Source organism: Astatotilapia calliptera, chromosome 2, assembly GCF_964374335.1.
Source record: "Astatotilapia calliptera chromosome 2, fAstCal68.1, whole genome shotgun sequence".
Taxonomy (NCBI): Eukaryota; Metazoa; Chordata; class Actinopteri; order Cichliformes; family Cichlidae; genus Astatotilapia; species Astatotilapia calliptera.
Window position 1 is genome coordinate 4,379,397 of NC_137423.1, and position 26,717 is coordinate 4,406,113.

At 41.4% G+C, this 26,717-nt stretch overlaps 1 protein-coding gene across 8 annotated transcripts in view; it reads right to left on the reverse strand.

Moving 5' to 3' along the window:
- Positions 1-6,509: 6,509 nt before the first annotated feature.
- fam13b (family with sequence similarity 13 member B) overlaps positions 6,510-26,717 on the reverse strand; it is a 69,539-nt gene continuing 49,331 nt past the window's right edge. Inside the window, exons 8-24 of one of the 8 annotated variants that reach the window (XM_026182317.2) lie at positions 22,595-22,639; positions 19,991-20,071; positions 19,488-19,635; positions 17,050-17,147; positions 16,298-16,349; positions 15,798-15,918; positions 15,263-15,334; positions 14,411-14,684; positions 14,004-14,145; positions 13,657-13,738; positions 12,802-12,993; positions 11,968-12,182; positions 10,999-11,082; positions 10,802-10,897; positions 10,334-10,707; positions 9,549-9,650; positions 8,421-8,768 (exon numbers count right to left, since the gene is read on the reverse strand). In XM_026182317.2, coding sequence (XP_026038102.2) covers positions 8,645-8,768; positions 9,549-9,650; positions 10,334-10,707; positions 10,802-10,897; positions 10,999-11,082; positions 11,968-12,182; positions 12,802-12,993; positions 13,657-13,738; positions 14,004-14,145; positions 14,411-14,684; positions 15,263-15,334; positions 15,798-15,918; positions 16,298-16,349; positions 17,050-17,147; positions 19,488-19,635; positions 19,991-20,071; positions 22,595-22,639 — 2,302 coding nt within the window. In that variant the 3' untranslated portion in view covers positions 8,421-8,644. Of the gene's footprint in view, positions 8,769-9,548; positions 9,697-10,333; positions 10,708-10,801; positions 10,898-10,998; positions 11,083-11,967; positions 12,183-12,801; positions 12,994-13,656; positions 13,739-14,003; positions 14,146-14,410; positions 14,685-15,262; positions 15,335-15,797; positions 15,919-16,297; positions 16,350-17,049; positions 17,148-19,487; positions 19,636-19,975; positions 20,072-22,594; positions 22,640-26,717 lie in introns of all 8 variants that reach the window. The other 7 variants (XM_026182301.2, XM_080304497.1, XM_026182340.2 and 4 more) reach the window with 7 other exon arrangements.

Consider the following 26,717-nt stretch of genomic DNA (forward strand, 5'->3'; position numbering starts at 1 on the left):
TAGGACTCACCCAGCAACTCTGCTCAACTTTATTCTGAGGAGTTGAGCTGGTTCGCCTCCAAGAATCCTGGACCCGGAGAGCTGCACAGTTAGTGTAAAGAATGTATAAAATATGCAAATTAAGAGTGATATTTAATATTTTTAGGGGCTCTGACCTAGGCCGGTTGATGGGACTTTGCTGTTGTCGACACACTACTGAAGCACTGATCACTTGCACTGACTGACGCAGAGCGGCGGAGCGGACACACCGACCGACCTCTCTCTGACTGACCAACGAACTTGATCGCTCAGCTGTTTCTGATCGCACTCACAGGAGCTTTTACATTCACTTCTTAAAGGCCAATAATTGTAAAAAAACAACAACAACAACTGTATGCCAGTTTGAATCGTAATCAAAAAAATGCTGGAGATGTTTTTACCGCTTAAGTAAATTAAGAATCGATCGTGTCAAAAATGCACTGTAGTAATTCAGCTGTAATGTGTAAAACATGCAGATTTAACATTTTATTTATTATTATTATTATTATTATTATTATTATTATTATTATTATTATTATTATTTGGTTGACTTTTATCACACAGCATTCATCCGCATCCAAGTCTTAGCATCATAATGTCACTTTGTGCCCCCGTCTGGATGATGGTGGGTGTCTTTTAGATGTAGATGACTGACTGGTGCCATGGCTTTTGATCTGAAGAGAGTTTTATAAAAAAAAGTTTTATGTAACGTCGACTTTTGTAATTTCTGTTTTTGATTTCCCTAAAATCATGACATAATGGTTAACCTTTCAAAGCAGTCTCACAGAGAACTATAAATACTACGTAGTTCTTAAAATTTCAGACTTGGAGTGACTTGAATTTGCTCGAGATGTATGAATGGATCACTGTGACTATTCCAGTTTGGGGTAGTGATCTGAAGAGCTAGAGTTCAGCATCAGGACAGCCTTTAACACTTTAACCTCTACACTGTGTAGTATCGCAAGTGGCTCGAGCCACGTGGTGCATTTAGGAGTCCATGTCACTCAGTGAGGTTAGAGGCTCTTTATTCCTTCATGTCCTCTGCTGTGTTTGAAAGCATTCACCACTTCCTATGTTATAGATCCTCAACGCTGATTAGGTGAAATGTGTGTAAATTTCTTCTTATTTTTCAGGGCACTACTTAAAGCACAGATCGCACGCAGAGTTTTAGACACTTAACTAAAATGGGTGAAACTTTAGAGACATGCACTTGGCAGCAATAAGAGGTGATTTCAGAGCCTCCCATCAGCACTTGAACGCATCACCAAGTATTTTTGCTTTCTTAGATCTTTTCTTCACCTAAAAAATAAAACCTACTCACACTTGCATCTGTCTCGAGCAAATCTAAGTGTTTATTAGCGGACGTTCACATTGCTCTACCAGAAGCATTGGGATTTTTTTTTTTTCTAAAAAAAACAAAGCTATGATAACAATATGCAGTTTCATGTAGATGGCAAATTAAACCCATTTGGTCATGATTATGGCGATTTTTATCGAAGCTTCAGGTTATAATGATGTTCTTACAGCAGATGTTATATTTTTTAATATAAACTGTGGATGTTGTGACTGAAACGGCTGCTGTTGTGAGTTTGTTAACTGTTCAATGTGTTCATGAAATGAAGCTGAGCTAATGTGCAAGAGGAGCTTAAAACTGACTCTGTGTGGAAATTTAAGGATGTTTTGTATGAAGTGGACTTTGCCTTCTATGGAAAAGTAGTAAGCAGCTGGTATTGAGTGAGCAAGTGCACAGTGGTGGTTTCTAATCAGCCCAAATGCATAACATTTATTGCCACAGTTGATGGTGTCCTGTCTGTCACACCAACCCTCTGCACACCTCCTTCACTAACAGAATCTTTTCGGAGAACTTCCTCCTTCCTGGCAGCTCCATGTTTAACATCCTTAGTCCAATATATCCACTTTCCCACCTCTGCACGTGTCCAAACATTCCAGCCTTGCATCACTAAGTTTGTCTCCAAATCGCTCAACCTTCTTCTGCTGGCTCCCCCCACCTCTCCAGGCTCTCTACTCTCACAACAGGTTGCAGTTGCCATCTGCAAAACTCATAGGCCAGGGAGATTCCATGATCCCACCCCAACCTTGAACCCGTCTGTCACTACTCGCCACTATCTCATTGTCTTCTTAAATCTCCTGCACCACGCTCTCATATTCTCTGCCACTCCGGGCTTTCTAAGATCCTCTATTTGCAACCTATTACCTGTCTGCTCTTGCTCTTGACGAAGGCGGTCGCACTTTTCTCCTCTCCTCCTCTCCCTTAGCTTCCCTGCTTAGCCTCTTATGTCCTTGTCTAGTCTCGTGTTTTTTGTATTACTTTTCCCTGAACAGTCTCTCACAGTCTGTTCTCTAAAACCTAAAAGAGAATTATGGATTTGATCAACTGGTCTCTGAATGCAATCGACACCCCTTCTCAACGAGAAGTCTGGGCTCGGGTGAGCCTGACTGCTGAAGATATCTACCTATTCGGAACCATGGTAACAGGGTTCTGGCGGATCGGAGCTGGCTTGGCCCTGACTTATTAAGGAATTAAGGAAGCGGAACCGGCTGTTCAAACCCCCACAAGGCTGCCCGCTGGGATTGAAATGATGGGACGAGGCGTGAGTTTCTCAAAATGGGCTCATTGAGTGCAGCACGGAGAAGATCTTGGAGAACGCACGGCTGCCGTGAACACTCAGAACAAGACCTCTGAGTGAAAAACTGGATTACATCTGGAGGGGCTAGCTCGAACAACACCTTTGAGCGCAAATTCAATCACATCTTGGGGAAGTGCACTGCGGTCGTGAGTTCTCAGAACCTGCTCTTTGAGCAAAAAGAACGACAACATCACAGAACGTAAGTTTGGATAACATCATAGAAAGCTCACGGCTCTCCAACGGGAGATTGAGAGACCAGTGTTGGACTGTTAGAACAGCTTTGAAATTCATGAGTTGTTCGCACTAAAGTAAAAAGCACCATCACTTCATGCAGATACCCTCCTTCCTTTCCTTCGGGGTCAACCTTCAGGATCAATAAAGTTTTATTGAATTGAATATTATATGATTTTGTCTAATCCACAAAGACTGTGCAGCTCCTTCTGGCCTTCTCTATGTCTCCATCATTACATCTCTTTGTGCTCTTTGCATGATGCCATCTTCCTCTTGACAAAGCAGCATATAAAACAAAACCATGATCTATTTTAAGGGAAATTATTTCCTTTTATAAAGAAGCAAACCTTTAAGGAGAAAAGACATTCTTAATGTCTTAATTTCTTTTAAAGGTGTGCGTTTTAAAAGCAGTTGAATGAGTTCGGATGAAAAAAGAAACGGGTCCATGTGGGCGTGGTCTTGGTTTTGTTGACAGGTGCAACGAGCCTAATTAGCTACGGTGCCGAATGTAGCAGTTGCTATTAACAGTTAGCCATTGAACTATTTTAATAATAATATAATTAAGAAAAAGGATTTATCAGGAAACGTGTGTGCCGCAAGAAGAGCCTAGCGGGAGGTGAGTTTGAATTAATTTTCGTTCCCGTCACTTGTTTCCTTCTCTACCATGCTTTTAACTTTAAATGACCACACCAGGTGGGATACAGAGAGGGGCCGTATTGTTGCATACTGGAATAAATTAACAGACTTGTTAAGTACTCGTTTTAGTAGTTTGTAAGCCAAACCTGCTAAGCTAGCGCTAATGGCGGTGTTCTGAGAAACCATCCTACTCTGACAAAACGTCCTATTATAGTTTGACGGTGACTTGCGACTAAACCTAACCATAAAGAATGGGTGAGAGAAAAAGAAGTTAATTTGGCGTTGGTGTTGTGCGCATGCGCCGCGTCTGCGCAGAAACATTGGGTAGGATGTTTTTCCAGGTAGGATGGATTCACGGTGTTTTTTTTTTTTTTTACAATTGGAGGACAATTTAAGCTTAAAAATATTGAAAATTATATTAAATGTCACTTAATGTTATAACGCTGTTATGTATAAATCAAATAATTAAGCAACGAATTACATTTGTTGAGCTCAGGCATCAAAGGTACATTTTTTATTTCAAAATGTCAGTGATAATATTAGTGTTTTCTCAAATAGATGCGAGTTGTGGGATCTCATAGGCTGTGAAACTTGGAGGACACAACTTGTTGTACTTTTAAAATATGTTTTAAAAACAATAATGGTTGACTGTGTGAGACGTCTCAACAAAATTAGAACAAAGGGCGGTATATAACTTATCTTAACTGGTATGTTTGACTTGTAGTTTGCAGGAAAAAGGGAAGGAAGAGTGTATTTGTGCAGCATATGTGTTCTCTAGCTTCCACTAGAGGTCACTGATTACTAATTTGTAGTTCACCTAATCAGGTTAAAAGGTTTCTGTGATAAAGGGTTGGTCAGATTTTTCAGTAATCAGATTACTAGTTTACTCGCATCTATTTGATGTTTTGAGAAAACACTAATATTATCACTGACATTTTGAAATAAAAAATGTACCTTTGATGCCTGAGCTCAACAAATGTAATTCTTTGTTTAATTGGTACCCAATCTCGGGTGGGGGTGATGATCTCTCCCCCTGACCTGGCGTCCTGGCTCCCCCTTGCCGTAGCATGTGTTTTGTACCTCGTCAGTCTCTAGCAGTGGGAGCAGTCCCTTCTTCCAAACGAACACAGAGCTATTAGTTGTTTTGCCATCAACTGTGGATGTTGGGTATTGAAGATTTCATAGGTCTAAGGTTATAAGATTCCCTTACTGTATATAGAATGGAACGGGTGGGAATCGAACTTGCAACTCCTGCTCCAAAGGAGCGTGGTCTTACTACTACGCTATCCATTTGTAGATGTATAGAGCATAGAACTACTTTTATGGGAACTACAGCCTGCAATTGGAGAACATCACACATAATGTTGAAGAAGAAAAATTATCAGAGACAAGTGACATTATGTCTATGCATCTGTTTACGCTATAAATCATATTTGCGTGATAATAAGACAAATTAAATACTTATTAAAGTAATTTAAAAAATTAGCATAGATTGATGAAAAATGGCTGCAGAGCTGGTTAAATTCTAATTTAACCTAGTACAAAACCAGTCTGTAACCTGGATGGGTTTTAATGCTAAAAGTGGTAAATGAGTCATCTTAAGGATTTGTTTGTTAAAAATGGACATAAGTTATTTAATATTCAGGGCAAGTTTGCAGGGGACATCCTGGTCCCAGTATATTTCATTTAAAAAATAAAACAGTCGGGAGAAGTGGTGTGGCAAGCTTGTAAATTTTATTTTCATGTGTAAATGTTTGTTACTGATTGTATTTTCTCATTTTCGTCAATGAAGGAACAACTGAAAAAGCATTCACAAAGTAAGAAAACAGTTACAGATACATACGATATATTAATGCGTTAAAACGCATCACGTGTAGGTCGACTGGAGGAAATGGGAGGGAGCGTCTGATGCCACATCCCTCCTGAAATCTCGACTGAAGGAATTTATAGCAAAATCCCATCTCAAGGATGTCCTGAGGTTTTCTTCTTGACTTCAGACTGTTTGTAGTTAAAGGAAAAACATAATTTCTGTCTTTTAAACTAACTTCTGGACAACTTTTATTTAAATCACTTTAAATAATCAGTTAGTAAAAATGTGTCCAATCTCTAAAGTATCTCCAGGAGGACCTAGGAGACGTCTTTGAAGAGGAGTTTTGCTCTGAATTCCTGGTGTGTAAAACAACCATGCACGTCAGATGGGTAAGTGTGAGATGAAGCATACTGTACACCGACAGAATACATTTACATTTGTGAATTTTACCACTCTGCTACAGGCACAATGAAAAACAAGTCGACAGAAATAAAAGCCCTTCAGATATTGACGGTGGATCGCTTTTCTTCACTTTTTTGATGACGATAAAAACTGGAATGTTTTCAGATGATACATCTGTCATTGGCTTTTCAATCCCTGCTAGTTTCACAGACTTATTGATACGTTGGATTTCAGCAGTGCCGGCGTGACGCAGAGGTAAAAACACACTGTCCAACCCCGAAAACATCGTACCTCAAATGTTCACTCGGGATCAAACCCACAATGCTTTTTTGTGTTAAAGAGAACACAAACATATTATTGCTGCTTCTTCATGGCACAAATAATGGAAACAATGTGACTTTTTTTTCATATGATTATGTTCTTGTTTGCCATGCAAGCTCACTACAGTACAGCTTCTATATTAGCTTATATTACACAGAGCAACAAAGTAATTCAGAAAACAGAGCAGGTTCATGTGCGTCTCGCCACAGTGCCAGACTAACGTCTACAGCTGGTTTTACAGTTAGTGAGTACATACAAAAGGATTATTATTGTCGTTACCACACAAAATAATGGTTATGATACTACAAGCAGTATTCATAATATTAATAATAATAATAAAAAACACATTCTCAGGGCATCACAAACAATAATAAACCAAAGGGGGCCAAACTTAATGTTTGAAATAATTTAAACATTTCTTTTGACATTCATTCCTTCGGGTATTTCTTTTTTTTTTTTTTATTAAATGTACAGTATAATTTCTGTATAGAAGTAGTGCTTCATTTCTAGAAATACAAATGGAAAAAAAATTATAAAACACAAAAGGGCTGCATTCTGTGAATGCTGTGCAAATAACATCTTTTTACATCAAACTTTTTAACTTCAACTGTCCCAACTTCTCACACTCCTAATAATCTTCACACAACACAAAAGGTTCACCTCATTCATAGCTTTGAATGCCCACCGACAGACAGACTTGCAGCCTCCTCTGAACCAGGCAGAGAATTGTGCGTCAGCTTTGTCCTGTGCGCCTAAAACATGCAAGTGCAGATTGAAGAAAAACGACAAACAGCTGACTGACAAGCTCGCAGCTTAAAACCAAAATTCAGTGACTGTCGGAAACTTTTGTCCCACACTTTAAAGCACGCTGTGACGCCTCGACTCTTACTGGAAACAATAAAAGAAGAGCTCAAATCAGACTTTGTTCCCCTCACCTGCCCTACTTTGACCTGCCAGCAGGAAATCAAACTGCAGACCGGAGGTCAGAGGCACACCTAAAGACCGTTCACTCGTTAAAAACACCCTCAGCTCTCTCAGTATTGAGGACATCATGCTAACATACAAATGATCTGCTCAGCTTCAAATTTCAATTAAAACCTCCAGATTAGTCACAAGACTACTAATGCCCGCTGCCAACATGCTTTTGGATTCTCAGATGAAAAACAACACAGACCTATTTATCACCCATAACTCCTCAGGAACTACAATGTGGCAAACTGAACAGGAGACGGATGAAACACAAGGAGCCAAGTCACAGCTGTTTCCTGTGAGCATCTTCTGTTTAATGAGGCCTTGGGAACTGTCGAAAGACTTAAAGCAGCATTTCTTTTTTTCTTTTTGCAAGATGCTCCCACATCACTGTTTTTTGAAATGCAAACAAAAAGTAGAAGAGAACGCCTAAGAATAGAAAATAACGAAAAGAATTAATACTTTTGTTGGAATAAATCTTGTACGGTGTACATCATCTTTTTAAAACAAAGTGGCTTTGAAATCTTGTGGATGAATATTTAAAATCAGTCAGAAGGTGAGGCATCCAGGATGTAAGGATGTTAGACTATTATTAAAATGACAAGTGAAAGAGGTTGAAGCGCAGTGCGAGACGTTCCAGATGAATCCGAAGTGTGTTGAGTGAAGAGTGTCTAAAATGCCAGTCCTCGAGCTGTCCGATGAGATTCCTCAGAAACGCAAAGATCGACGACAACAGTAATGTTCTTGAAATCAAAAAGTCAAAATGCTTTTGCCTTTTTCTTCCTGGTCAGAAAACCAGGAGGTGAGAGACGAGTGCAGAGTCTTGAGTCAAATTGGTGAGATGATGATGATGATGATGATACACACAGTGATTAGTTTCTCTTTGTCTTTTTTATTTAAACTGCTGTTTGTTTTCAGATGATATGCAGACTGAGGCAGCGGGGATGGATGATGGAAGTTGCTTTAAGTTTGACCAGCGGCCGTGCTGCATTCACATCAGGGGGAAAAAGTTGTAAGAACGCACATTTAACTTTAAAATGCTCAACTAAAACCTAGGTTTCAGATATTTGGCAAAGCACCTCGGTTTGGCCACACATTAAATGACGGCTTTACTTTTCCAGTGTTTGTCCTCACACACTTGCAGGCATTTGGCAGATTGGATCACTAACAAGTTTAAAAAAAACATTTGAGATGTCATTCCATTTTTTAATTTGAGGAAATGACACTTGAAGCCGCCCTAAAATATTCTTCTGTTTGATATGTGGCAGAGTCAGTTATGTGTTTCTCTTTGTGAATATTTTGGGTGTTTCCGTACCATTTTAATTTTTGTGAGGCTATTTGTAGCTTAGCTACACCATATGTCGTATTTACGATTTCGGTGGCACTTTTATTTTTTTACTTTTTAATAAAAGCAGTCAGAGCTGACTTAATTTCCCCATGATGTGGCTGCAGGGTACCAACAGGAGGTCATTTGTTGTGTGTTGGACTGTTGGCTGCAGTCTTTGTTAAACTCTCCAGGCGTGATGACAGGCTAGACGTCCTGGGCGTAGCGTCGCTGCAGTGATGACAGCTGATGTGTGCGGGGATAGCGGATATTTGAGGAAGGGGTCTAGATGGATTTGGAGGAATCTTGCTTGCTGATGAGGACCTCCAGCAGGCGGAGTTTGGCCTTGATCCTCTTGTACTCTCTGTACGCCTCCAGCATCGGCACCCGGTCCTCCTTCTGAACATTTCTAAAAGGGGAACGAGAGCAGACAGAGTTGTGAGGTTTCTGTTGTGAGGTTTTATGTTTTTATTTTTCAGCTCTCAGCACTTTTGCAGCTTCCATCTGAAACGCAGACTTTTTATTAGTTGAATTTCCCTGCCGTTCAGTTTGCTGGTCGCTTTCAGCCATGTCGGACCTGTTAAGTTACTGCTGAGCATGGTGAACCTGATCCAGCTGCTCCTTCACTTCAGCTAATTTGTTTTGGCAGGAAATGCAGTGTGTTTATTGCCAAGCAGGTGGAGCTTCAATAAGGATATTTTTCTTGACTAAAAACTGATCTCGGAGAAACTTCTGCTCTTTCTAGTCAGTGGATCACTGTACCGACAGTGAGAGGATGTGACATCTCGAACATATCATGAAGGTAAAAAAACTTTTTTTGCCTCGCTATATAGTTCTCACACCCCGCCTGGCTTTCATTTTCACAGCTTGGCCAAATTACCTGCCACACACAGGCTGAGACTGTTTTTTCGCTGATCTATCCAGACAGACAAAGCTCTAACACAAAGACTTGCCTGTCAGAAGGTGTGGTATTTATTTTTTCACAATAGAGAAGCTGTGAGAGACCAGAAAAGAGCTGCATGGAATACAGAAAAGGGAGTCCGTCACAAATGTATACATCCTACATAAAGGTTGTCCTGATTCAGTGAATAAACAATCTCTGCTGAGTTTAAAAAGACAAAGCTGAAATCATTGAACATATGTGATGTAGCTGGACTTCATTCCTTAAATAAACGTGTGTCCCACCTACCTTCCATTATGCTGATAGAAATCTTCTTCAAACTCTCTGATGGTCTTCCTCAGTTTCTTCTTCTCTGCTCTGGCCTTCCACAGCTGTTCCAGCAGCTCTGGCCTGGAGGATGATGGGATAGAAGAGGATGCTGTAACCACACGTAACACTACAGTGGTGTGGAGACATGAGAACAGCTTTATTCTCAGCAACATTTGCTCTCTTTAACACTAATAATCACTTAGCTTATAAACCAGAAATTAAAACTTGAATTCAGAGAGAGAAGGTGACCAGTGTGAGCAGGAAGTGACCTAAACAGGAGTCACAACCTATAAGAAACACATCACAGTTGGACTCAGGAACCTGAGCTGATCAGAGGTGTGAGTCTATGTATGTTAATGCCAGGCATTATCCTGTGACACGTTAAACAGATTACACCTCAGCTGCTGAAACCTGTGTGAAAACTGTGTCACACTTCCTGCTTGTATCTGCACAGTTTGCAAAGCAGAAGGATACGTGAACATTTCCTCTCCAGGGTTTAGTAATGAACACAGCAGGCTACACTTCTCCTGTCTTTGAGATGAAGGCAGAGGCTCAGTGAACTTGCAGCTACACTGAGAGGAACAACTGTAGACCTTTACATTTGCAACAAATATGTATTCAAATTCACAATATCACCCAAATTCAGTATTTCTAAAATGATAAACAGCTGAGCAAAATTTCAGCGTAACAACACATCAGTTTTTAGGCCCTAATGTCGCATGAATGCATGTCTATGAATGCGTCTGCGTGTGTTTTGCTCTCACATGGATGAGGCGTTCGAGCTGGACAGACGCAGGTCGAGCGCCAGCCTCCCCGATCCCTCCTCCATCTTTTCTCTCATTGAACAGTCGCTCTGTCGGTCAGACTGGTTCTGGCTGCTCACGGGCCCGTCACTCGAGGTCATTGGGTCGATGGCCATGATAACCTCGGGGCTCTGCATCTCACCACCGCTGCTCTCTCCCTCTTCCTCCTCCTCCTCCTCCTCTTCTTCTTCCTCCTCATCCCTCTCCTCTTCTCCTCCACTTTTCTGCTCTTGCTCCTCCTCCTCCTCCTCTTTAATTTCCTCCCAAAAGTGAGAAGTTTCACCCTCAATGATTGGCTGCAGGGTTTTACTCCGCCTCTTACTAGATGGAGATACCTAGAGGAGGGAAAGGAAGGTAGATGCAGTTGATCCGTTGTCTGCTGCATGAGTGCTGCTAACTTTGTGTCTCTGGTGGAGATTGTGAACTTACTGCAACAGGTGTAATGCTGACTCTGGTGAGCATCTGTTTGACCAGCCTGTAGCGGTCGTACAGAGGTTTCACTACCAGCCGCTCCTCTCTGGTCACCTAGAAGGACAGGTGAAGCGACAGACCTGGTTAGAAGGGGTTTCTTTTTTGCTTTTTAAGGCAAAGACAAATCTTTGCAGAATTTAGGTTTTTGAACGTACCGGTCGACCGTGCAGCCCTTCGTAGTGCAGCAGATTCTTCTGCAGGACAGTCTTCTCACAGGTTAATTGCTCTTTTGTCATCTTCTACAGAGATGCACAGATATTTAACACTCAACAGTGTCTTTCCTGGTTTTAATATTACTAGTCATTAAATGTGAGGAAGGGGAAAAAAAGATCGACTAGTTTAAAACACAGAGACGTAGAAATAATGTACGTGTAGTTAAAAACATAAGAATTTTTTGCTGAAATGTAGGGCCTCACAATCAGAGCACAGGCCCGCGTCCACATGCCCGAGCACAATGTGCTTGCACATCACCGAGCTGAGGTGAGCTGCCGCGCGCTTGTGGGTCAGTTTATTCTGAAACAGCTTTCATACATTTGCTAATTTTCTGCATCAAAGTGCTGCAGAATCTTGCGTCGTCACTGCTTACTTTCCATCTTGCTTGTAACTTCCTGTCGCAGTGCAGAGCCCTGTTAGTGGCTGATGGCCTTGCAACACCTCTGAACCAGCAGGTAACTGCCATTGTATGTTAATAAAACAAAAGTAATACATTTAACTAACTAGTATTTAAACTGGTGATGGGAGAAGTTCACAATCAAACTATTTAAATTACCCTTAAAGTTATAGTCAAACAATATACCAGCAGTTTGTAAGTTGTAGTCTATAAATTTTGTGCATGTCCATCAAAAAGATTTCTTCTCTTCCTGTAGAACTTAAAAGCATGAATTGAAATGTAAAAATAACGTTTTTGTCAATAAAACTGGACATGTTTAGTTCTGCTAGGTATGTAAACCTACACCAGACCTTTTCTAAAGGATTTCATAAACCCCAAAAAACTCTATAGGTTATATTCTGTTCTTTTTCCCCATCTTGACAACTATATATCTGATCCACATCCTTTTTATTTGTCCTGTTGCTGGAGCCCTGGATAAGTGCAGTGGCTCTGCTGGAAAATATCTGGTCCTTACCTTGATATCATCCGGCCAGCCGTCCTCCTCCCTCTTGTCTTTGACTCTGCATTGGATCAGCTCCAGTGTTTCCTCCCTTGTAGGCCGCGGGCCTTTGAGCTCCCCTGCTGCGTCATGAGCACTGTGATCCAGTGTGGATCCAAAGCTCTTGGGCAAGGTGTTGCTGCGGGGCCGAGTCTGAGGGCCGAGCTCGGTCTCTGCACGGTGTTTGGCATCTGGGGAAGGATGAACACATGAGGTTGAGGAGAGAGGAAAGAAATAAGGGCAGGGATAGAGAGAGAGGGAGAGACGTAGAAAACAGAGAAAGTCAGTTAAGGCATGCAGGAATTTATCCGTCACGATTACAATTAACCCATCAGAAATAAGGAGAAAGAAGACAGTGTGACAACACACAAACACACCACCACACAACATACAAAGCCAAAGACAGAGAGCAAACTTTTTCCAGACAGTAAAATCACTAAATTCAAAAGCCCCTGATGGCTGTAAAGGTGAAACACTTCTGCACCTTCAGCACCGCAGCATTCTTGTTTAAAGAACTGATACCAGCAGTTAGACATGTTTTTTTGCAGTTTGCCAACATTTTTAACATGTCAGAGACCCAAAATGTCTGGCAAAAAAGAGAGCTTGTTTTGTATTTTGAAATCAGAACCATAAATGTGTAATTTCATCATGATGCTTCACACTTCTCACCACCTCTCCATTAATTATCCCATGCCAACAAGCTGTTTCAGCAGACACCGAAACAAGGAAGCAAGATGCTCTCACAAAGCCGCCTCGCTGTGACTGTCAGTAGTGTTTGAGATGTCTACTTACTGAGGGGTTTGTACTTACTGAGGTGAAACGGTCTAGAGCTGAGTAGGCCTGAGTAGGGGTGGAGCGGGGGGGTGAGTATGTGATGGGGAGGTGAGCAGATAGAGGAGGAGGAGGAGGAGGAAGGGGAGGAGGGAGCATGGTGGCATCTGTGTGAATGGATCAAAGCCTGGTGCCTCAACGTGCTTCTGGGCAAAAGGTGGTGCTGGCGTCCTGGTTGGCCGATCAGTCAATCAATCAATCAATGGGTCGTTGGGCAGTAGGAGGAAGGAGGAAAGTGAAGAGCGGATTCTCACATTATTGATTTCAGTTTTGATTTGAAACAGTGACAAATGTTTTGGCCGCTGCGTTACTCCATAAAGGAGAGCCGGCACCTCACAGGAAGGAGGTGGACGGGCGTCCTGCAGGGTTCGTTCAGTGTGGTGAAACAACGGGAGGAGAAACATCCGCCGGCAGAAAAGAATTTCTATACATTTTATATTTTAATATCTGATTTTGGACATGCTGACTGGCAGCCAAACCAAAAGCTTCTGCAACCACAGTTTGGGATTTCTGACCAAATATTTTCAAATACTTCCTTTGTGTGTTTTCCGCTGCTTCACCTGACTGAACTCACCCTGCAGGTAATGAATGTGGGTTCACAAGGACGCACCAGCACACTGTAGGGTGGGAGCCACGCATGTGAGAGCCACGTTGACCCTGAGCACGTGCATGTCTGCGTTATGTCTGTCAGACCAGCATACATGCCATGTTGTCACAAAAGGTCAAAGGTTGAAAGTGGGGTCAAAATGTCCAGCACAGAACAGGATGGCATACAGACACTCTAACCCCGTCAAGCACACATGAATGCATGCCGACAGCAAAACGTAGTTGTACCTTTAATCTGCCTGCGGATCTTGGTCAAGTCAGTCATCCATTTGAGGACCTTGGGGTTAGCTGCCTTATCTGCATGAGAAGGCTGCAGAGAGGGGGGACACACAGAGACCAAGAGTTGGCATTTCACCGAAAACATCAACAACAGCTAAGACACAAATACAAAATTACATTTTCAGAATGTGTGACAGTGTAAGCAATTAAACAATGTGTTGGTGTTTCTGATGCAGAGGAAGATGACTGTTTGCTATAACAGCCTGAAGAAAGCAATAACTGACTGGCTCCTGCAGTTTTTTCTTCTTCTTTTTTTTAAATTACTACCTAAAAAACCATTAAAGTTCTGATTTTACCTTGTAGTTTCTCTCCTTCTCAAACTGCTCTTCAAACTGTTTGATTTTCTTCTTCAGATGCTGAAGCTTTTTGGTGAGCTGGTGCATCACCGAATCTCCTCCTCTCATCGCCTCTTTGGAACCAAACGATGCTCGCCTGGGCCTGAGGATAAATAGTAGACTGGTACTTGATGGCTCTTTTTGACTCCAGCTCAGCCCTTAAAGGGCTTTTTACTACAAGCCACTTTCACACACACTCTAGCCCCTGAGCCACAGCGACCCCCCCCAGCATGACAGAACTACCAAAAAAGAAAAACAACCCAAAAAAACCCTTCGGGTCTCAGACCAAAGATAACGATTTGTGGGTGTAATAACCATTAAACCCTCCCAAAACACCAGTCTTACAGTGAATAAGCTACACATCATACCTATGTACTTTGGTGGGTGAAGTGGCGTCCAGATCCTGCTGGAGAAATCTCTGGGCACCGTGCACACCAAAATCAAGAAAGCGCCGTGCCAGCAGGTGAGGGTGGGAGCGGGAAGAGGAAGGGGAGTCATCCTGCCCTCCCTCTCCCTGTTCCTCTTCACCACCCTCCTCCAGGGGGAGCGGAGGGAGAGGAACCATGCGACCGGCCAGCGGGGAGAGCTGTGCCTCTCCGCTCTCGTTGTCATCCTGCCAGGATTTAAAAGCTGGGACGGGGTCTGGAGAAGACGGAAAGAAATAAAGAGAGGAATCAAGCCAAGTAAAAAGAGGACAAGAAGGAAGGGAGAGGCCAGACGATTAATCCCTCTCTAGCAAGTGCATGAGAGAGAGAGAGGTGTTATACATATCATGATGGACAGATATGTACAGCAACATTTTATTTTGTTTACTTCCATACCTGCTGACTCACGCTAAGCCTGATTACCGGTGTATTTACAGTCAGTGCTATGCTGCCAAGTTGAATCGAGGAGGAAGAGAGAGTGTAGGAGGGGTCGTGACCAATAAGAGCAGCAGAATCAAAGTGTAAATTAAAAAAGTAAGAGGGAAGAGTGAAGAAAGAAAAAACAAGTTCGCCTGCTATCTCATGAAATCTGATGGAGGGAAGAATGTTACAGGGAAGGATTTATCACGATCAGCGTCACCACGCGCACATTTGAAAAGCCGAGGCTATTTTAATTATATTTTAATATAGTTTCTTTTATTGTTGTCACCCGTGACCACCATTAAAAACAATAACAAGGACGAGTGAAAGGAGGGAGGGGTAGACTGGTGAATGGGCGCTTATGAAATGACTTACCTTGGCCTTCCTTTTGCAGATGCATCAATGAGAAGTCGATGGGAGGGAGGTGGAGATGGGAGGGGGGTGACGCTGTTTGGATGGACGGAGGAGAAGTAGAAGGACGAGGAGGAAGAGGGACAGGGAGAGAGATAGCACAGAAGAGGAGCAGTGAGGTCATTCATAACTTCACTCACCAGCATTCATCCAATGTGTGTTGTGTTTAATTGCAAACAAATGCCACCAACGTCAGTTTTTCATCACTTATATGAGAGAATTTATCCAACTGAGCAGGTTTGAATTGAGATCTCAGCGACATATTTAAGCTTAGAGTAAAAATATTCCATAATTTTTATATTTAAGTAAGAGTAATTCATACAACAATCTAAATGAAATTAACTTTTCCCATTATGTCACTTTTATTAGATAAAATAAATTAATTTAAAGTTTTAAAAGTCTGTTCCTCTGCATAACTTCTCCAATGCCACTTTAATTTTCTATGAATATTTATGCTGCACTGAGCAAGCTGGAATTCCCAGGATATGATGGAACTCACCTTCCCATTGGTTGTTGGGAAAAAGCTGGAGGTGGGAGGAGTCTGGTTGGCATGGTGACAGGTGGTTCCTGTTGGGCTGGCTGGTGTTGGCGTTGTGATCACAGCAACATGAACTGGAGTCCTGGAGGAGTAAAAAAAAAAAAAATCAATAAGAGATAAAAGAAATTAGGAAAATGGACCAAATAACTGAAGGTAAATTTGCAAGTGTTTGAAGGAATGTTGGCCTAAGGTGTTTTTCAGACCAGCACCTTTGTAACCAATTTCACCTAGCAACTTCCAGCAACCACTTGCCAACAAATCAGGAATAAACATTTTCCCCCAGCATCTGCTGGTTTCCATGGGGTCACTGACTGCTCTGTAGGCCCGTGTAATTAAGGCCTTAACAGATACTTAAAAGCTTTACTGTGAAGGTCCAAGCCAGTGGATGACATAACCATGGCTGTAGCCATTGTTTATATACAGTCTATGAAAGGTGTACATTTCCACATCCTGTCACTTACACAGCTTATGGTGACAGTGTGCTCCATCGTCACAAGAGGCTGATTGTCCTGCCTGAAAATGAAGATTAGAATGAAATAAAATTAGATAAACACTCAAAATTAAACCATAAAGGAGATAAACACATTAACACTCCACCAGGGGATGTACGTTTTCAGTACTCTTTGGTCCAATAACAAGAAGTACTAATATGGTACCCCTGTACAGACTCATCTGGATAAGTGTACTTTTATAAAAGCTGTCCAATCATATCACTCTCACCATATTTAGTCTTCCTGAAACCTTGCCTGGATAACAGCTGACGAAGAGTCACACCACAGTCACACAACAAAGAAATCTTTCCGCTGCACGAATAATTCGACGAGGAAAAAAACTCACAAAGCTGTAACCAAAATCAGTGCTTTGTGTAGTCAGTATTTTGCCTGTTTTAAATAAATAGGTGTGAAGCAGCATTTGTCAGTTTTAACACTGCATGCCACATTGATGGCGGTGTAATATCATCATATGACATGTAAAGATACACAAGAAGGAAGCAAAAGTGAATAAGTGTTGGGAGTGAGAGAGACTGAGATAAAGATGCGTTTCAGATGCAGCATAAAATGTGAGCTCTGGTTGAAACAGCGTGTCAAAGCAATTTGCAGAAGGCAAGTGTCTGATCAGCACGGCAACACTGCTGCCTCTCGTTTGCTTTGCATCGAAACTAAACTCTGAGGGTAAATCCAGGCAGCTGGTGTTTGTGAAGTAAACAGCTCACCTGGCAGTGTTTAAGTTGTTCTTTGCATCGGTGACAGACTCTGCATCCAGGTCCATTCCTGAGCTCTCCTCCAGGGTGGGGACAGAGTCCAGTGAATTCTGGAGGAAAAAAGACAGGACAGCAAGATGTTCTGTTTAACTTAAACAGGAATAAGCAGAGCAAGAGACAGGAATGGGCAAGAACACAAACTGAGCTACACACTGGAGTCTAACAGAAATAAGTAAAACACTGTAATGCTTCACTTCCTCAGTTAATGAGACAACACAGAGATGTAGCACCCCAACAGATCAAATGTTCACAAAATACCCAGAATACAGTGAGGTAATCATAAATGCATTAAATAAAGCTCTTTCACCTTAAATAGTTAAGAATTTAATGCTCCTTAAAAATTAGAGGTTAAAAATGCCTCTGCTCATCTTCAACAACTTTGTAAACCTTGAAAAAGTTACTGGACTTCTTGAAGTTTGTGAGGCTTTTCAGTCCTGAAAACAAAAGGTGGAGAGTCCCACGTATTTAACATGGGGGTTGTTCTCTTTGGAGGTGGTTTGGAGAGTCGTTGACCCAGTATTAATCACGTCATGTGCATTGTCACGAGCCAAGGTGGGAAAAAAGGTGTGGCTTAATACCATCAGGGAAGTTAAGGGTGAAACTACTGTGAAACCTTGCCCCACCCTATCATGTGACCTACTGACTCACATCTGAGGTAAGTTGTGAGTGAGATTTGAAAAACCTGGGAAGGGTTCTCAAGGCAGGTTGGCTTTTGGCTCAGCTAAATACGTTTTTTAGGGTTTTCCACTAGCTGGTAATAACGGGTACCACTTCTTTAGTACCTACTCAGCTTCTGAGCAGTCTGAGGCGAAAACGTGACATTAACAGACCGCATGCCACCGATTGGCTAGTCAGTGGCATCACTCGATGAGTCATGAGAGCGACATGCATTTTTGTGTCAGATACAGAAGATGTCACAGGACGTTGCTATAACAACCTCATGCACATAAGTTGGTAATCAATTGTAATGGAAAATGACTGAAACCAAGTAGAGTCAAGTCAAGCTGAGTAGGCGCTACAGGAAAAGGAAGAAAAAGCTACCATTTCTGTTCATAGATCTTTTTCATTTACTCCTCTTTCAAGCCATCTGTCTTTTCAGTCCAGAATGTGAACATTGGCATCGTTGAAAGAGAGTTTGGGAGTTTTGGATGAGAATGAAATGTCTTCACAAGCTTAAAGACGTCCAGATACCTTCTGTTTCCCCCCCTCAAGTTTCTAAGACTAGCATCACCTGAATGACTGAGAACCTATACAGACGACTCTGTAGGAACACAAAAGTCCTCATCATAAATGAGAAGACATTTCACAGCGTGTATGTTATGTGGACATACACATATTGAACTCATTGTTAATAGCACATGGCACAACTATACAACTTTTTAAACATAAAACCAGTGTAAATACATGCATGTCTGTGATGATGTAGTACAGTGGAGCAGCTGTCATTCTTTGGCTCTTGGCTGATCTATCTAAGGACTTGGATCAAGATTATTGTTTCTGTGACAGCTTCTCCTCCAGCCGTGGCTCTCATCTCCCTGCCTACCATGTTGTCTCCTCCTCACCCCTCCATCTGGAAGCTAACATGGTTCTTGGGATAAAAGCCAGTAAGGCTGAATGGGGGGCACTAGTAACAGGGTTTTGATTTCCAATGAGACAGCTTCAATAAAAATGTATGTGATGTGCACAGGAATACAAAGAATATGTGCCGTGTATGTCTGCCTAAAACTAGATATTGAAAATAAAGAGAAACATTACTACTCTTCAGAATGTGTTAAACAGATAATGCATCTCAAAGCATCATCATCTGGATAATAATTTTATCAGTTCGTATCTATTCTTACCAAAATGTGAAGAAAGCAAGGTCAAGAATTTCCAAAGCCCTTGAAAGTAGCTCCTTGTTTTTTAATATAGCATCCTGGCATATGATAGGTATAAAAAGTGGCAAATGTGTTCGCCAAACCTTGAGAAAGAAGCTACTCAGCACTTTTTCCAAGTACAAAATGACCTTATTAACATTTAGTTATGACTAAATGTGTCTGCGTGTTTGCATTTGTTAAACAACCCTCTTGTTTCTCGCTTTCCCAGTAAATTTCCAGCTATTGTAGCGATCAGAGCAGAACAAAGATGGGCCTGTGCTGATAATATCAAACACATTTCGCCTTGGAATGAAGCGACACACTGAGATGGGAAGGAGGTTAGCTATGGGAAGCATGCTCTGAGCCCACACAGCAGCTTGCTACGATTTTCTTTTGTGTCTTATCATCTGATGTCACTTTCTGTTTGAACACAGGGGAGCTGCTGTTCGGCCAATGTTACAGTAACAGGCAGCGCGCGCAACTAAAACAAAGATTCCCTTTCTGGTTATCACGTCATGACGTCCCCCCACTGACCTGCGCTTCTCGCTGATTTTGTTGGATGTGCTGCTCAGGCTGTGTGAGTGGGGTTCCCCCTTCTGTGTCGCAGGCACTGTCTTCAGGGTCAGTTTGTTGCTCCTCGTCTCCATCACAGCCCTGGTCTGCAGGCTCACTGGGACTCTCCCTAACATATCACAATGGAAAGATTAATAAAGCAATGAAAGTACCCTTATTTAAATATAAATTCATAACTTGTATCCAGGGGAATGCTATGCAAAGTAGCATAATGCTAAAGTAACCTCTAAATGTGTTTATCTGTAACGTGAACCATCTGGCTGGCTTTGTGCCTTTGTACATGAGATTTGCTATCTTGGAAATGCTTCTTTAGAGTCATCTGATGCCACTTTAAAACACTGAGCAATCATGTTTGTACCAACAGGTGCAACTACAAAGTGCAACAGACATTTAATTCATGCGTGCATAGAAACTTTGTGGTTTCAGGTCTGCCTGTGTTGCACTCTCACCCCTGGCTGTCGTACCTGCTGAGGTCTTGGTCGATGGAGTTTTTCAGATCAAAGAAGTGCTGCTCCACTGCAGCCCTGATGGTCCGCTGAATAATACTGGGAAACAAAGCAGAAATACAAGTTAAAATGATGTTTAACACTAACCACTGTCCAAAGAGTTCAGACTACTTTTAAAAGGGAATAAGCAGAGTTTCCAAGGTTTACATAACTAATTTGCATGAGATCCAGTGACCATGTTTTTTTCCTGTTCATTCAGTGCAACAACTCCACAGAAAAACAAAAATAGATAACCTGAAAATAACATTATCCACCTGAAGTATCCACATAAAACGAGCCACAGCAATAATCCAAACACCCAAGATGCTGGGCATGTTTCTCTGACTTCTATCGAGCAGAGAAAAAGTCTGTGACGTCAACAACTGTTTTGATAACCAAAACGAAAATACTTCAACCATGTTGCAAATAGTCAAAGCTGGAGACCGATAAGTTCCATCTGTCGTCCACCTGCCAGAATCATGCGCACTATTTAGGCTTGTGTATGTATTTATTTCTGAACTGCAGTAGGACACGATGTATCAAAAACCTAAAAAGATAAAAACTGATTTGCAGAGTAACAACTACCCAACATTACAGCACTACCATCACTATTTTTTTAATCCTTCAGTTAAACATGTTTTTTTTAGTGATTAGTATACATGCTTTAAAAACGCTCACATAATGCCTAAAACTGTTGACATCAACATGACATCCTTAGTTCAGTTATACTGACGAGGTTAGAGGGCTGTTTTTCCAGATTTAATTAAGATGTTTGTTTTTAGCACTACCTCTGTGTCTGGAACCTCTGCTGATCAATTAACAGATAAATGGCATTTATATGTTCATCTTTATATAGTAATTAGGTACATATAAGAGACATTTATTGAAGTTTAAGAGTGAATAATATTCACTCTTTTTTCCCCCTTCTGAGCTATTTAACAAGTCCTTATTAAGCCAATGGTGCGGCCCTGGTCTAAAAGGATTAATATGGAGTCAGGGAGAAAAAAAAGAGGGGATGTTAGAGCCTATAAAAGGTAACATCGGCAGTCACACGCTGACCTTTTCTGCACCGACATGCAACGCCTGATCCACCGGCTCTACTGAGATTCCATCTATCTGGCTTCAATTACTGGACCATGTTTGTTTGATCATAATGTATTCCTCCCTCATTTACTCTGGCTTCATGCAGTCTGTGAGTTTTGTCACTGTTCCAGCTTAGACGGCAGCAGAGCCTAAGTTGAATGGGAAAAGACCCAACTCCCCCATACCAACTGTTCACTCACTTCATCTGCTTTCATCACGTGTTATTCCAACTTTTCCTCTATTTTTCTATCATATAACTTCTGCTCCTTAAGCTGATCCTCAAAGTAAATGTCCAGACAGTGACACCAAGTTGTCCCAGGTACTGTAGATACGCATGAATTTAACACATCGAGTACCTGATGCTGGAAAAATAGCTGTAGGGGATTTTCTGCTATGTCCATTTAAGGCAGAAACTCATAAAGCTACTGAGCTGAGATAAATGAAATGTAGGTGTCAATATATGAACACATACACTCAAACTTCGCCTCCACCTCCAGGAAGCTCTACAATAATAACTACACTGCACATCACACACAAACAGCCACTTCCAGAAATAAACACATAAGCAGTAAAAGATGATGCACTTGCACTCTTTCCTACTTACATAGACACAGAAAGAAGCACTTACACTCACACAGCGTCCAAATTTTTACCTCCCAACAGGGAAACTCGGTGGGACCTGCAGGGTCCCTCTTTTTAAATTTAAGGGAAACTTTTTTTATTGGCATGTGCGTTATGAAAATAGATTAAACTGCTTTTTTAAAATCTGCACAGCAAAAAACTGTCTCCCCATCTCCATCATCATGTGTTTCTTCTTCTTTTAAAACCATCTTTACTATTTTCTGTCAAATTGGTGGGCAGCTGAACATGTGACAATTTAAACTCCTTTGACTGCTGGTAGTGAATTCCAGCTTTTATGTTTAATTCCTCATTGTTTAAGTCTAATAAGTAAACCCACATTAAAGCGCTGTACAAAGAGAAATAATTGTATTCTGCGTCCATGCTGAGCAGCGTCGAAGAGACGGCCTGACTGTCATGTGATTGCAGTTCGTGTCCTTGAGACCGTCAAAGTGCCACGCCATGCAAAACGCTTTACTTTAGCTTCCTAATCAAAACACAAGGCCGGCTCTCCTCCTTCCTGCTCGTCTCTTCCTCTAAACCTTGTACAGTTTTTAAAACTCACTTGTCTCAGCAGCGGCTGCACATCAATCTCGATTTCTATTATTTTATTCGCCTCTTGAGAAAACGCTATTTGACTGCCTCATCACGCTTAACATATAATATGGCTCGGTCTTTCTCTTATTGATTATTTGCAGTTTCATTAATATTATATTCTAACATGAAATGCCTTTGCGGGATATAATATTAAGAATTATTGAGTACATATTTTATTACAGCTTATGATGTTTATGATAAGTTGTTGTGATATAATGCGTATGTTAGCGTGAGTTTATGTCTAAGTATGCCATTGAGAGTGTGTGTGAATATGTGGAGACTTACTCAGCGGAGTCAGCAGGCAGGATGGATATAGGGGAGAGGTGGGAGCTGTAGAGCCAGAGAGAGGAAAAGCACAACAAGGTTAGAACATCACGCACTCCTCGACTCCTGTCCCGCACTGACCTTGGAGGAGGCGGGTGTCGAGCCGCAAGAGTCAAAACAGGGAAGAAGAATGTTAGCAATGCTGTTAACAATGAGTATGTCTGTGTATTCTATACGTGCATTAGTGAGACAGAGCAGGGATCGAGCACTGAGGTAGTAGAGGTGAAATCAATGAAAAACATGTAAAAATTAGCACAGTGATGTCTGAGATGCCCTGAAATGACAATTTCAGCAAATGTATCACGCGCACAGTTTTAGTCAGTGGCGCCACTCTGAGTGGGCAGATTGTTATTTAGGCTACAGAGCTCTGCTTGACCCTGCTGATCAGATAGACAGTTGTGTATGTAATGTCATACTTGTTCTTCCATAAGCAGGGAAGTGTGTGCGTGTGCATGTGTACACGGCATGAAACAAGAAGTTGGCTGTGATGTGTCTCATCACTTGATTCACAAACACACCCACTGACAGGCACGCCAGGATTTATATAATACACACACACACACACACACACACACACACACACCTACCTAAGACGTGTCGGTGCTCTTGGACTTAATGCGAACGACCTTCTGCTGTGTGTGTGTGTGTGTGTGTGTGTGTGTGTGTGTCAGTCAAGGGGGCAAACTCGACTCATTAGAAAAACAACAGCTGACGTTATGCAAGCCTTTCATGTGTATGTGTGTTCTGGGTCTGTCTCTCTCACACACACACACACACACACACACACACACACACACACACACACACACACACACACACACACACACACACACTTTTAACGCTACAAGAAGTGCTCAGGTTGATCGATAATGACTGAATTATTAATGGCAGATAGGAAACCATAATGCCCTCTCTTTATTCTTCTCCTTCTTGCTACTTTCCCTCTCTTTTCTTTCTCTGGGGTGTTTGTCTTCCATTAGCTATGTTTTAAATCAAATCTGCTTCTGTTTATCACTCTATTGTTTCTTTTCATTCATGCTCACTCAACCCCAAAAAGCCTTTTTAGTTTCATTACTGCATCTCTTGAGCTCTCCTTTCTCTTCCGCTTTGCTTCTTTTTTTTTTCCATCTTACTGACTATGAAGGCAGCAAACATCCGACATTCCCTTCCTGAGAATGTAGCCTTGATCATGAGTGAGTGTGAAGGCAGGACAGACAAAAAGGAAGGCGCTCGTATTGCAGAGACCTAACAATGAGTCAACCAGAACACACACACACACACACACACACACACACACACACACACACACACACACACACACACACACACACACACACACACACACACACACACACAGCTTTGCTTCAAGTAGTTGGATTAGAGCAGTTCCTAAAGCCTCGACGGCAGACACAGATAAGCCCTTAATAACATTTTAAGGAACCACACCTTTTACGGCTATTTGTTGGCATTAATACTCTAAACCCTTTGTTAGTGACCAAAGTATAAATAGTTCAACTTACATTTAGTCTCTACATATATGATGACCACTAAACTTTGTATTATTCAAACAGATTATGACTGATTTTTTTGATTTTACTAACTGCATTATTATCTACGTCTTAAAGGTGCAGAGACGAGCGCGTCAGAGTAAAAGGGATGCTTGCCAGAATCACTCAGATCGCATCAGGTTAATCTGCTGCCTCCTCCCTGGATCCCTCTGCTAGAAACATCTCTCCCGCAGCAGGGTCAGTGGACACAGTCCAACTTACACACCACCACAATTAGCACTCTTGTGTAAACTTTGTAGTCTTGGTTATAGTAATCATCACAACTCAGCTCTTAACTTGATATAAATCAATATCAATAAATCAATATAAATATAAAACTATCATGTACGTTTGGCCATTTTTCTCCAGTTGGATTACATGGGTTTCCATTTGTGAAGAGCAATATTTATACATTCATAACATATTTACTGCTGATTTACCACCAAAGGATTATCTCAGTCAGCACTGCCACGGTCTAAACACGACTGTTATTTCCATCTGTGTTGAAAGCTATCCTTCCATTTGCTGCTGTGCGTGCTGCTGAGGTAATTCAATCATTATTCAACAAAGCTGTTTTAAAAAATATCTCCTATTGGCTTTCAGTAATGGAGAAAAACTTGTAAGATTTAATATTATCTCGCAATCACACATTTTATACTTGCAGCACGGGGCGTGACCTTCAGGTATTAGGAGATAAAATCATTGAGAAATGTGGATGAAATGTGCAGTATTTACTCGACTCTATTTTGAGTTTGTGCAATTATCTGAAATCTAAAACATTACAGTACCCTGTGTGTATCACAAATTTAGGACACCGGTATCAGTTTTGCACAGATAAGAGCATGAACTGCAGAGGTGAACCACTGTGCTGTGTATTAGCGCCATCAAGTCAGCTGACTGGTGACTAAACAGCTAAAAGATTGTGGGTTACTGCAAAGTAGAGCAGAGGGACTTTGTATTATCAGTGATGACACTAAAGAATAAAATAACTAATCAATTACCCACTTTTATTATTTTCAATGGTTCTTCTGATGCAAAGGCAAGAATATACGAGTGTGTGCGCGCGTAAGGTAAGTTAGAGGTGAGATATGATTTTAAAGATGTGCTGTTGTCAGCAAACCTGACTCGGCTCTGCTCTGGCTGGGAGGTAATAGTGACTGCAGCAGCCCCCGCACACACACACACACATACATATATATTTATATATATATATATAAACCAGCATGTTCAACAAAACATAGCTCACTGCTTAAGCTCGTTACCCACTTCGGACATAAATACACCTTGCCTGCATAAGCCTTTCCTTCCTTAGCACAACCTGAAACACACACTCACTTGCCCACTCTTCTTCATAAGCATCATCTTACATCTCATAAACAGCTCTCCTGGCTGCGTCTGAAACTGTAAACATTTATAGTCCTTCGTGGAAGCGCCAAAAATCCGTCACAGATGTTTGTATTCAGATCGCAACCTAAACACAGACCAGGTCAAAGATGTAACATCTGTTTGTTTCACTGCCTCCATGATGCTCATTTGTTTCCTTCCATCATTTGCTTTGCGCAGCTCAGATTCATTCATTTTCTCTTAATTGTCCCGCAGCAGTTTGGCCATCAGAGAATACTGATTTGATTTTGGTTAAGTTGGCCCAACAAATCCTCCTCATTCCACCATTCACCAGTCACGAGGAACTGATGCAACATTGTTAAGAGCTTGCACATTTACAGATACCCTCACTGTTTTGATTATTTTACATCCAACTATGCATTATATATATTTTTCCATATTGATGGTTTAATTCACATTCTTTTCCATGTCAGAAAAAGCCAAAAATGAATCAATGATTATTTTCTTGCTAAATAGATTTGCTTGTAAAATGTGAGGTAACAGCATTAAAAAGAAAAAGCTCAAGGTCACATCTTCTAATTGCTAATCATTAGCTGAACGGCATCAAAATCCTTACATCTGAGCAGAAGGAAACAGGGGTTTGGCATTTGGCACATCAAGACTTGTTTTACTTTAATCAGTTAGCAAAATTTCTGTCGATAAACTTCCACACGCCTAATTACTCCCTACTAACTTGCCTTTTCTTTCCTTCTATGGTGCAAAAAGTGCTGACACACTGTCATCATGCACTCTTGTGTCATTTATATTCAGATTACATAACTTAAAAAAATCTGCTGTCAAGTATATACTTCCTCTGGACTCCTATACAGCTCCTCTTTCTTCTCTCTGGTAAATAAAGACTGAGCAACAAGCACAAACTATCTTCCTTCCCCTCCAGTTTTCCATGTACAATGATGTTTTAAATTCCTAACATTTCCACCAATTCATACCTAAATCAAAACTTCAACTATTCTTCCTGCTGCTTCTTACAGTCATTTTCCCTCAAACAATCCACAACGATCCACTTTTCCCCACCTCTTCTCTTTATTCACTTCATCAATCATCCAACCACATATTTGCTTTCTCCTTCATCCATCTATTCATCCATGAAATCTTTCATTCCAGTCAGACTACAGGAGTTACATAACCCCTGA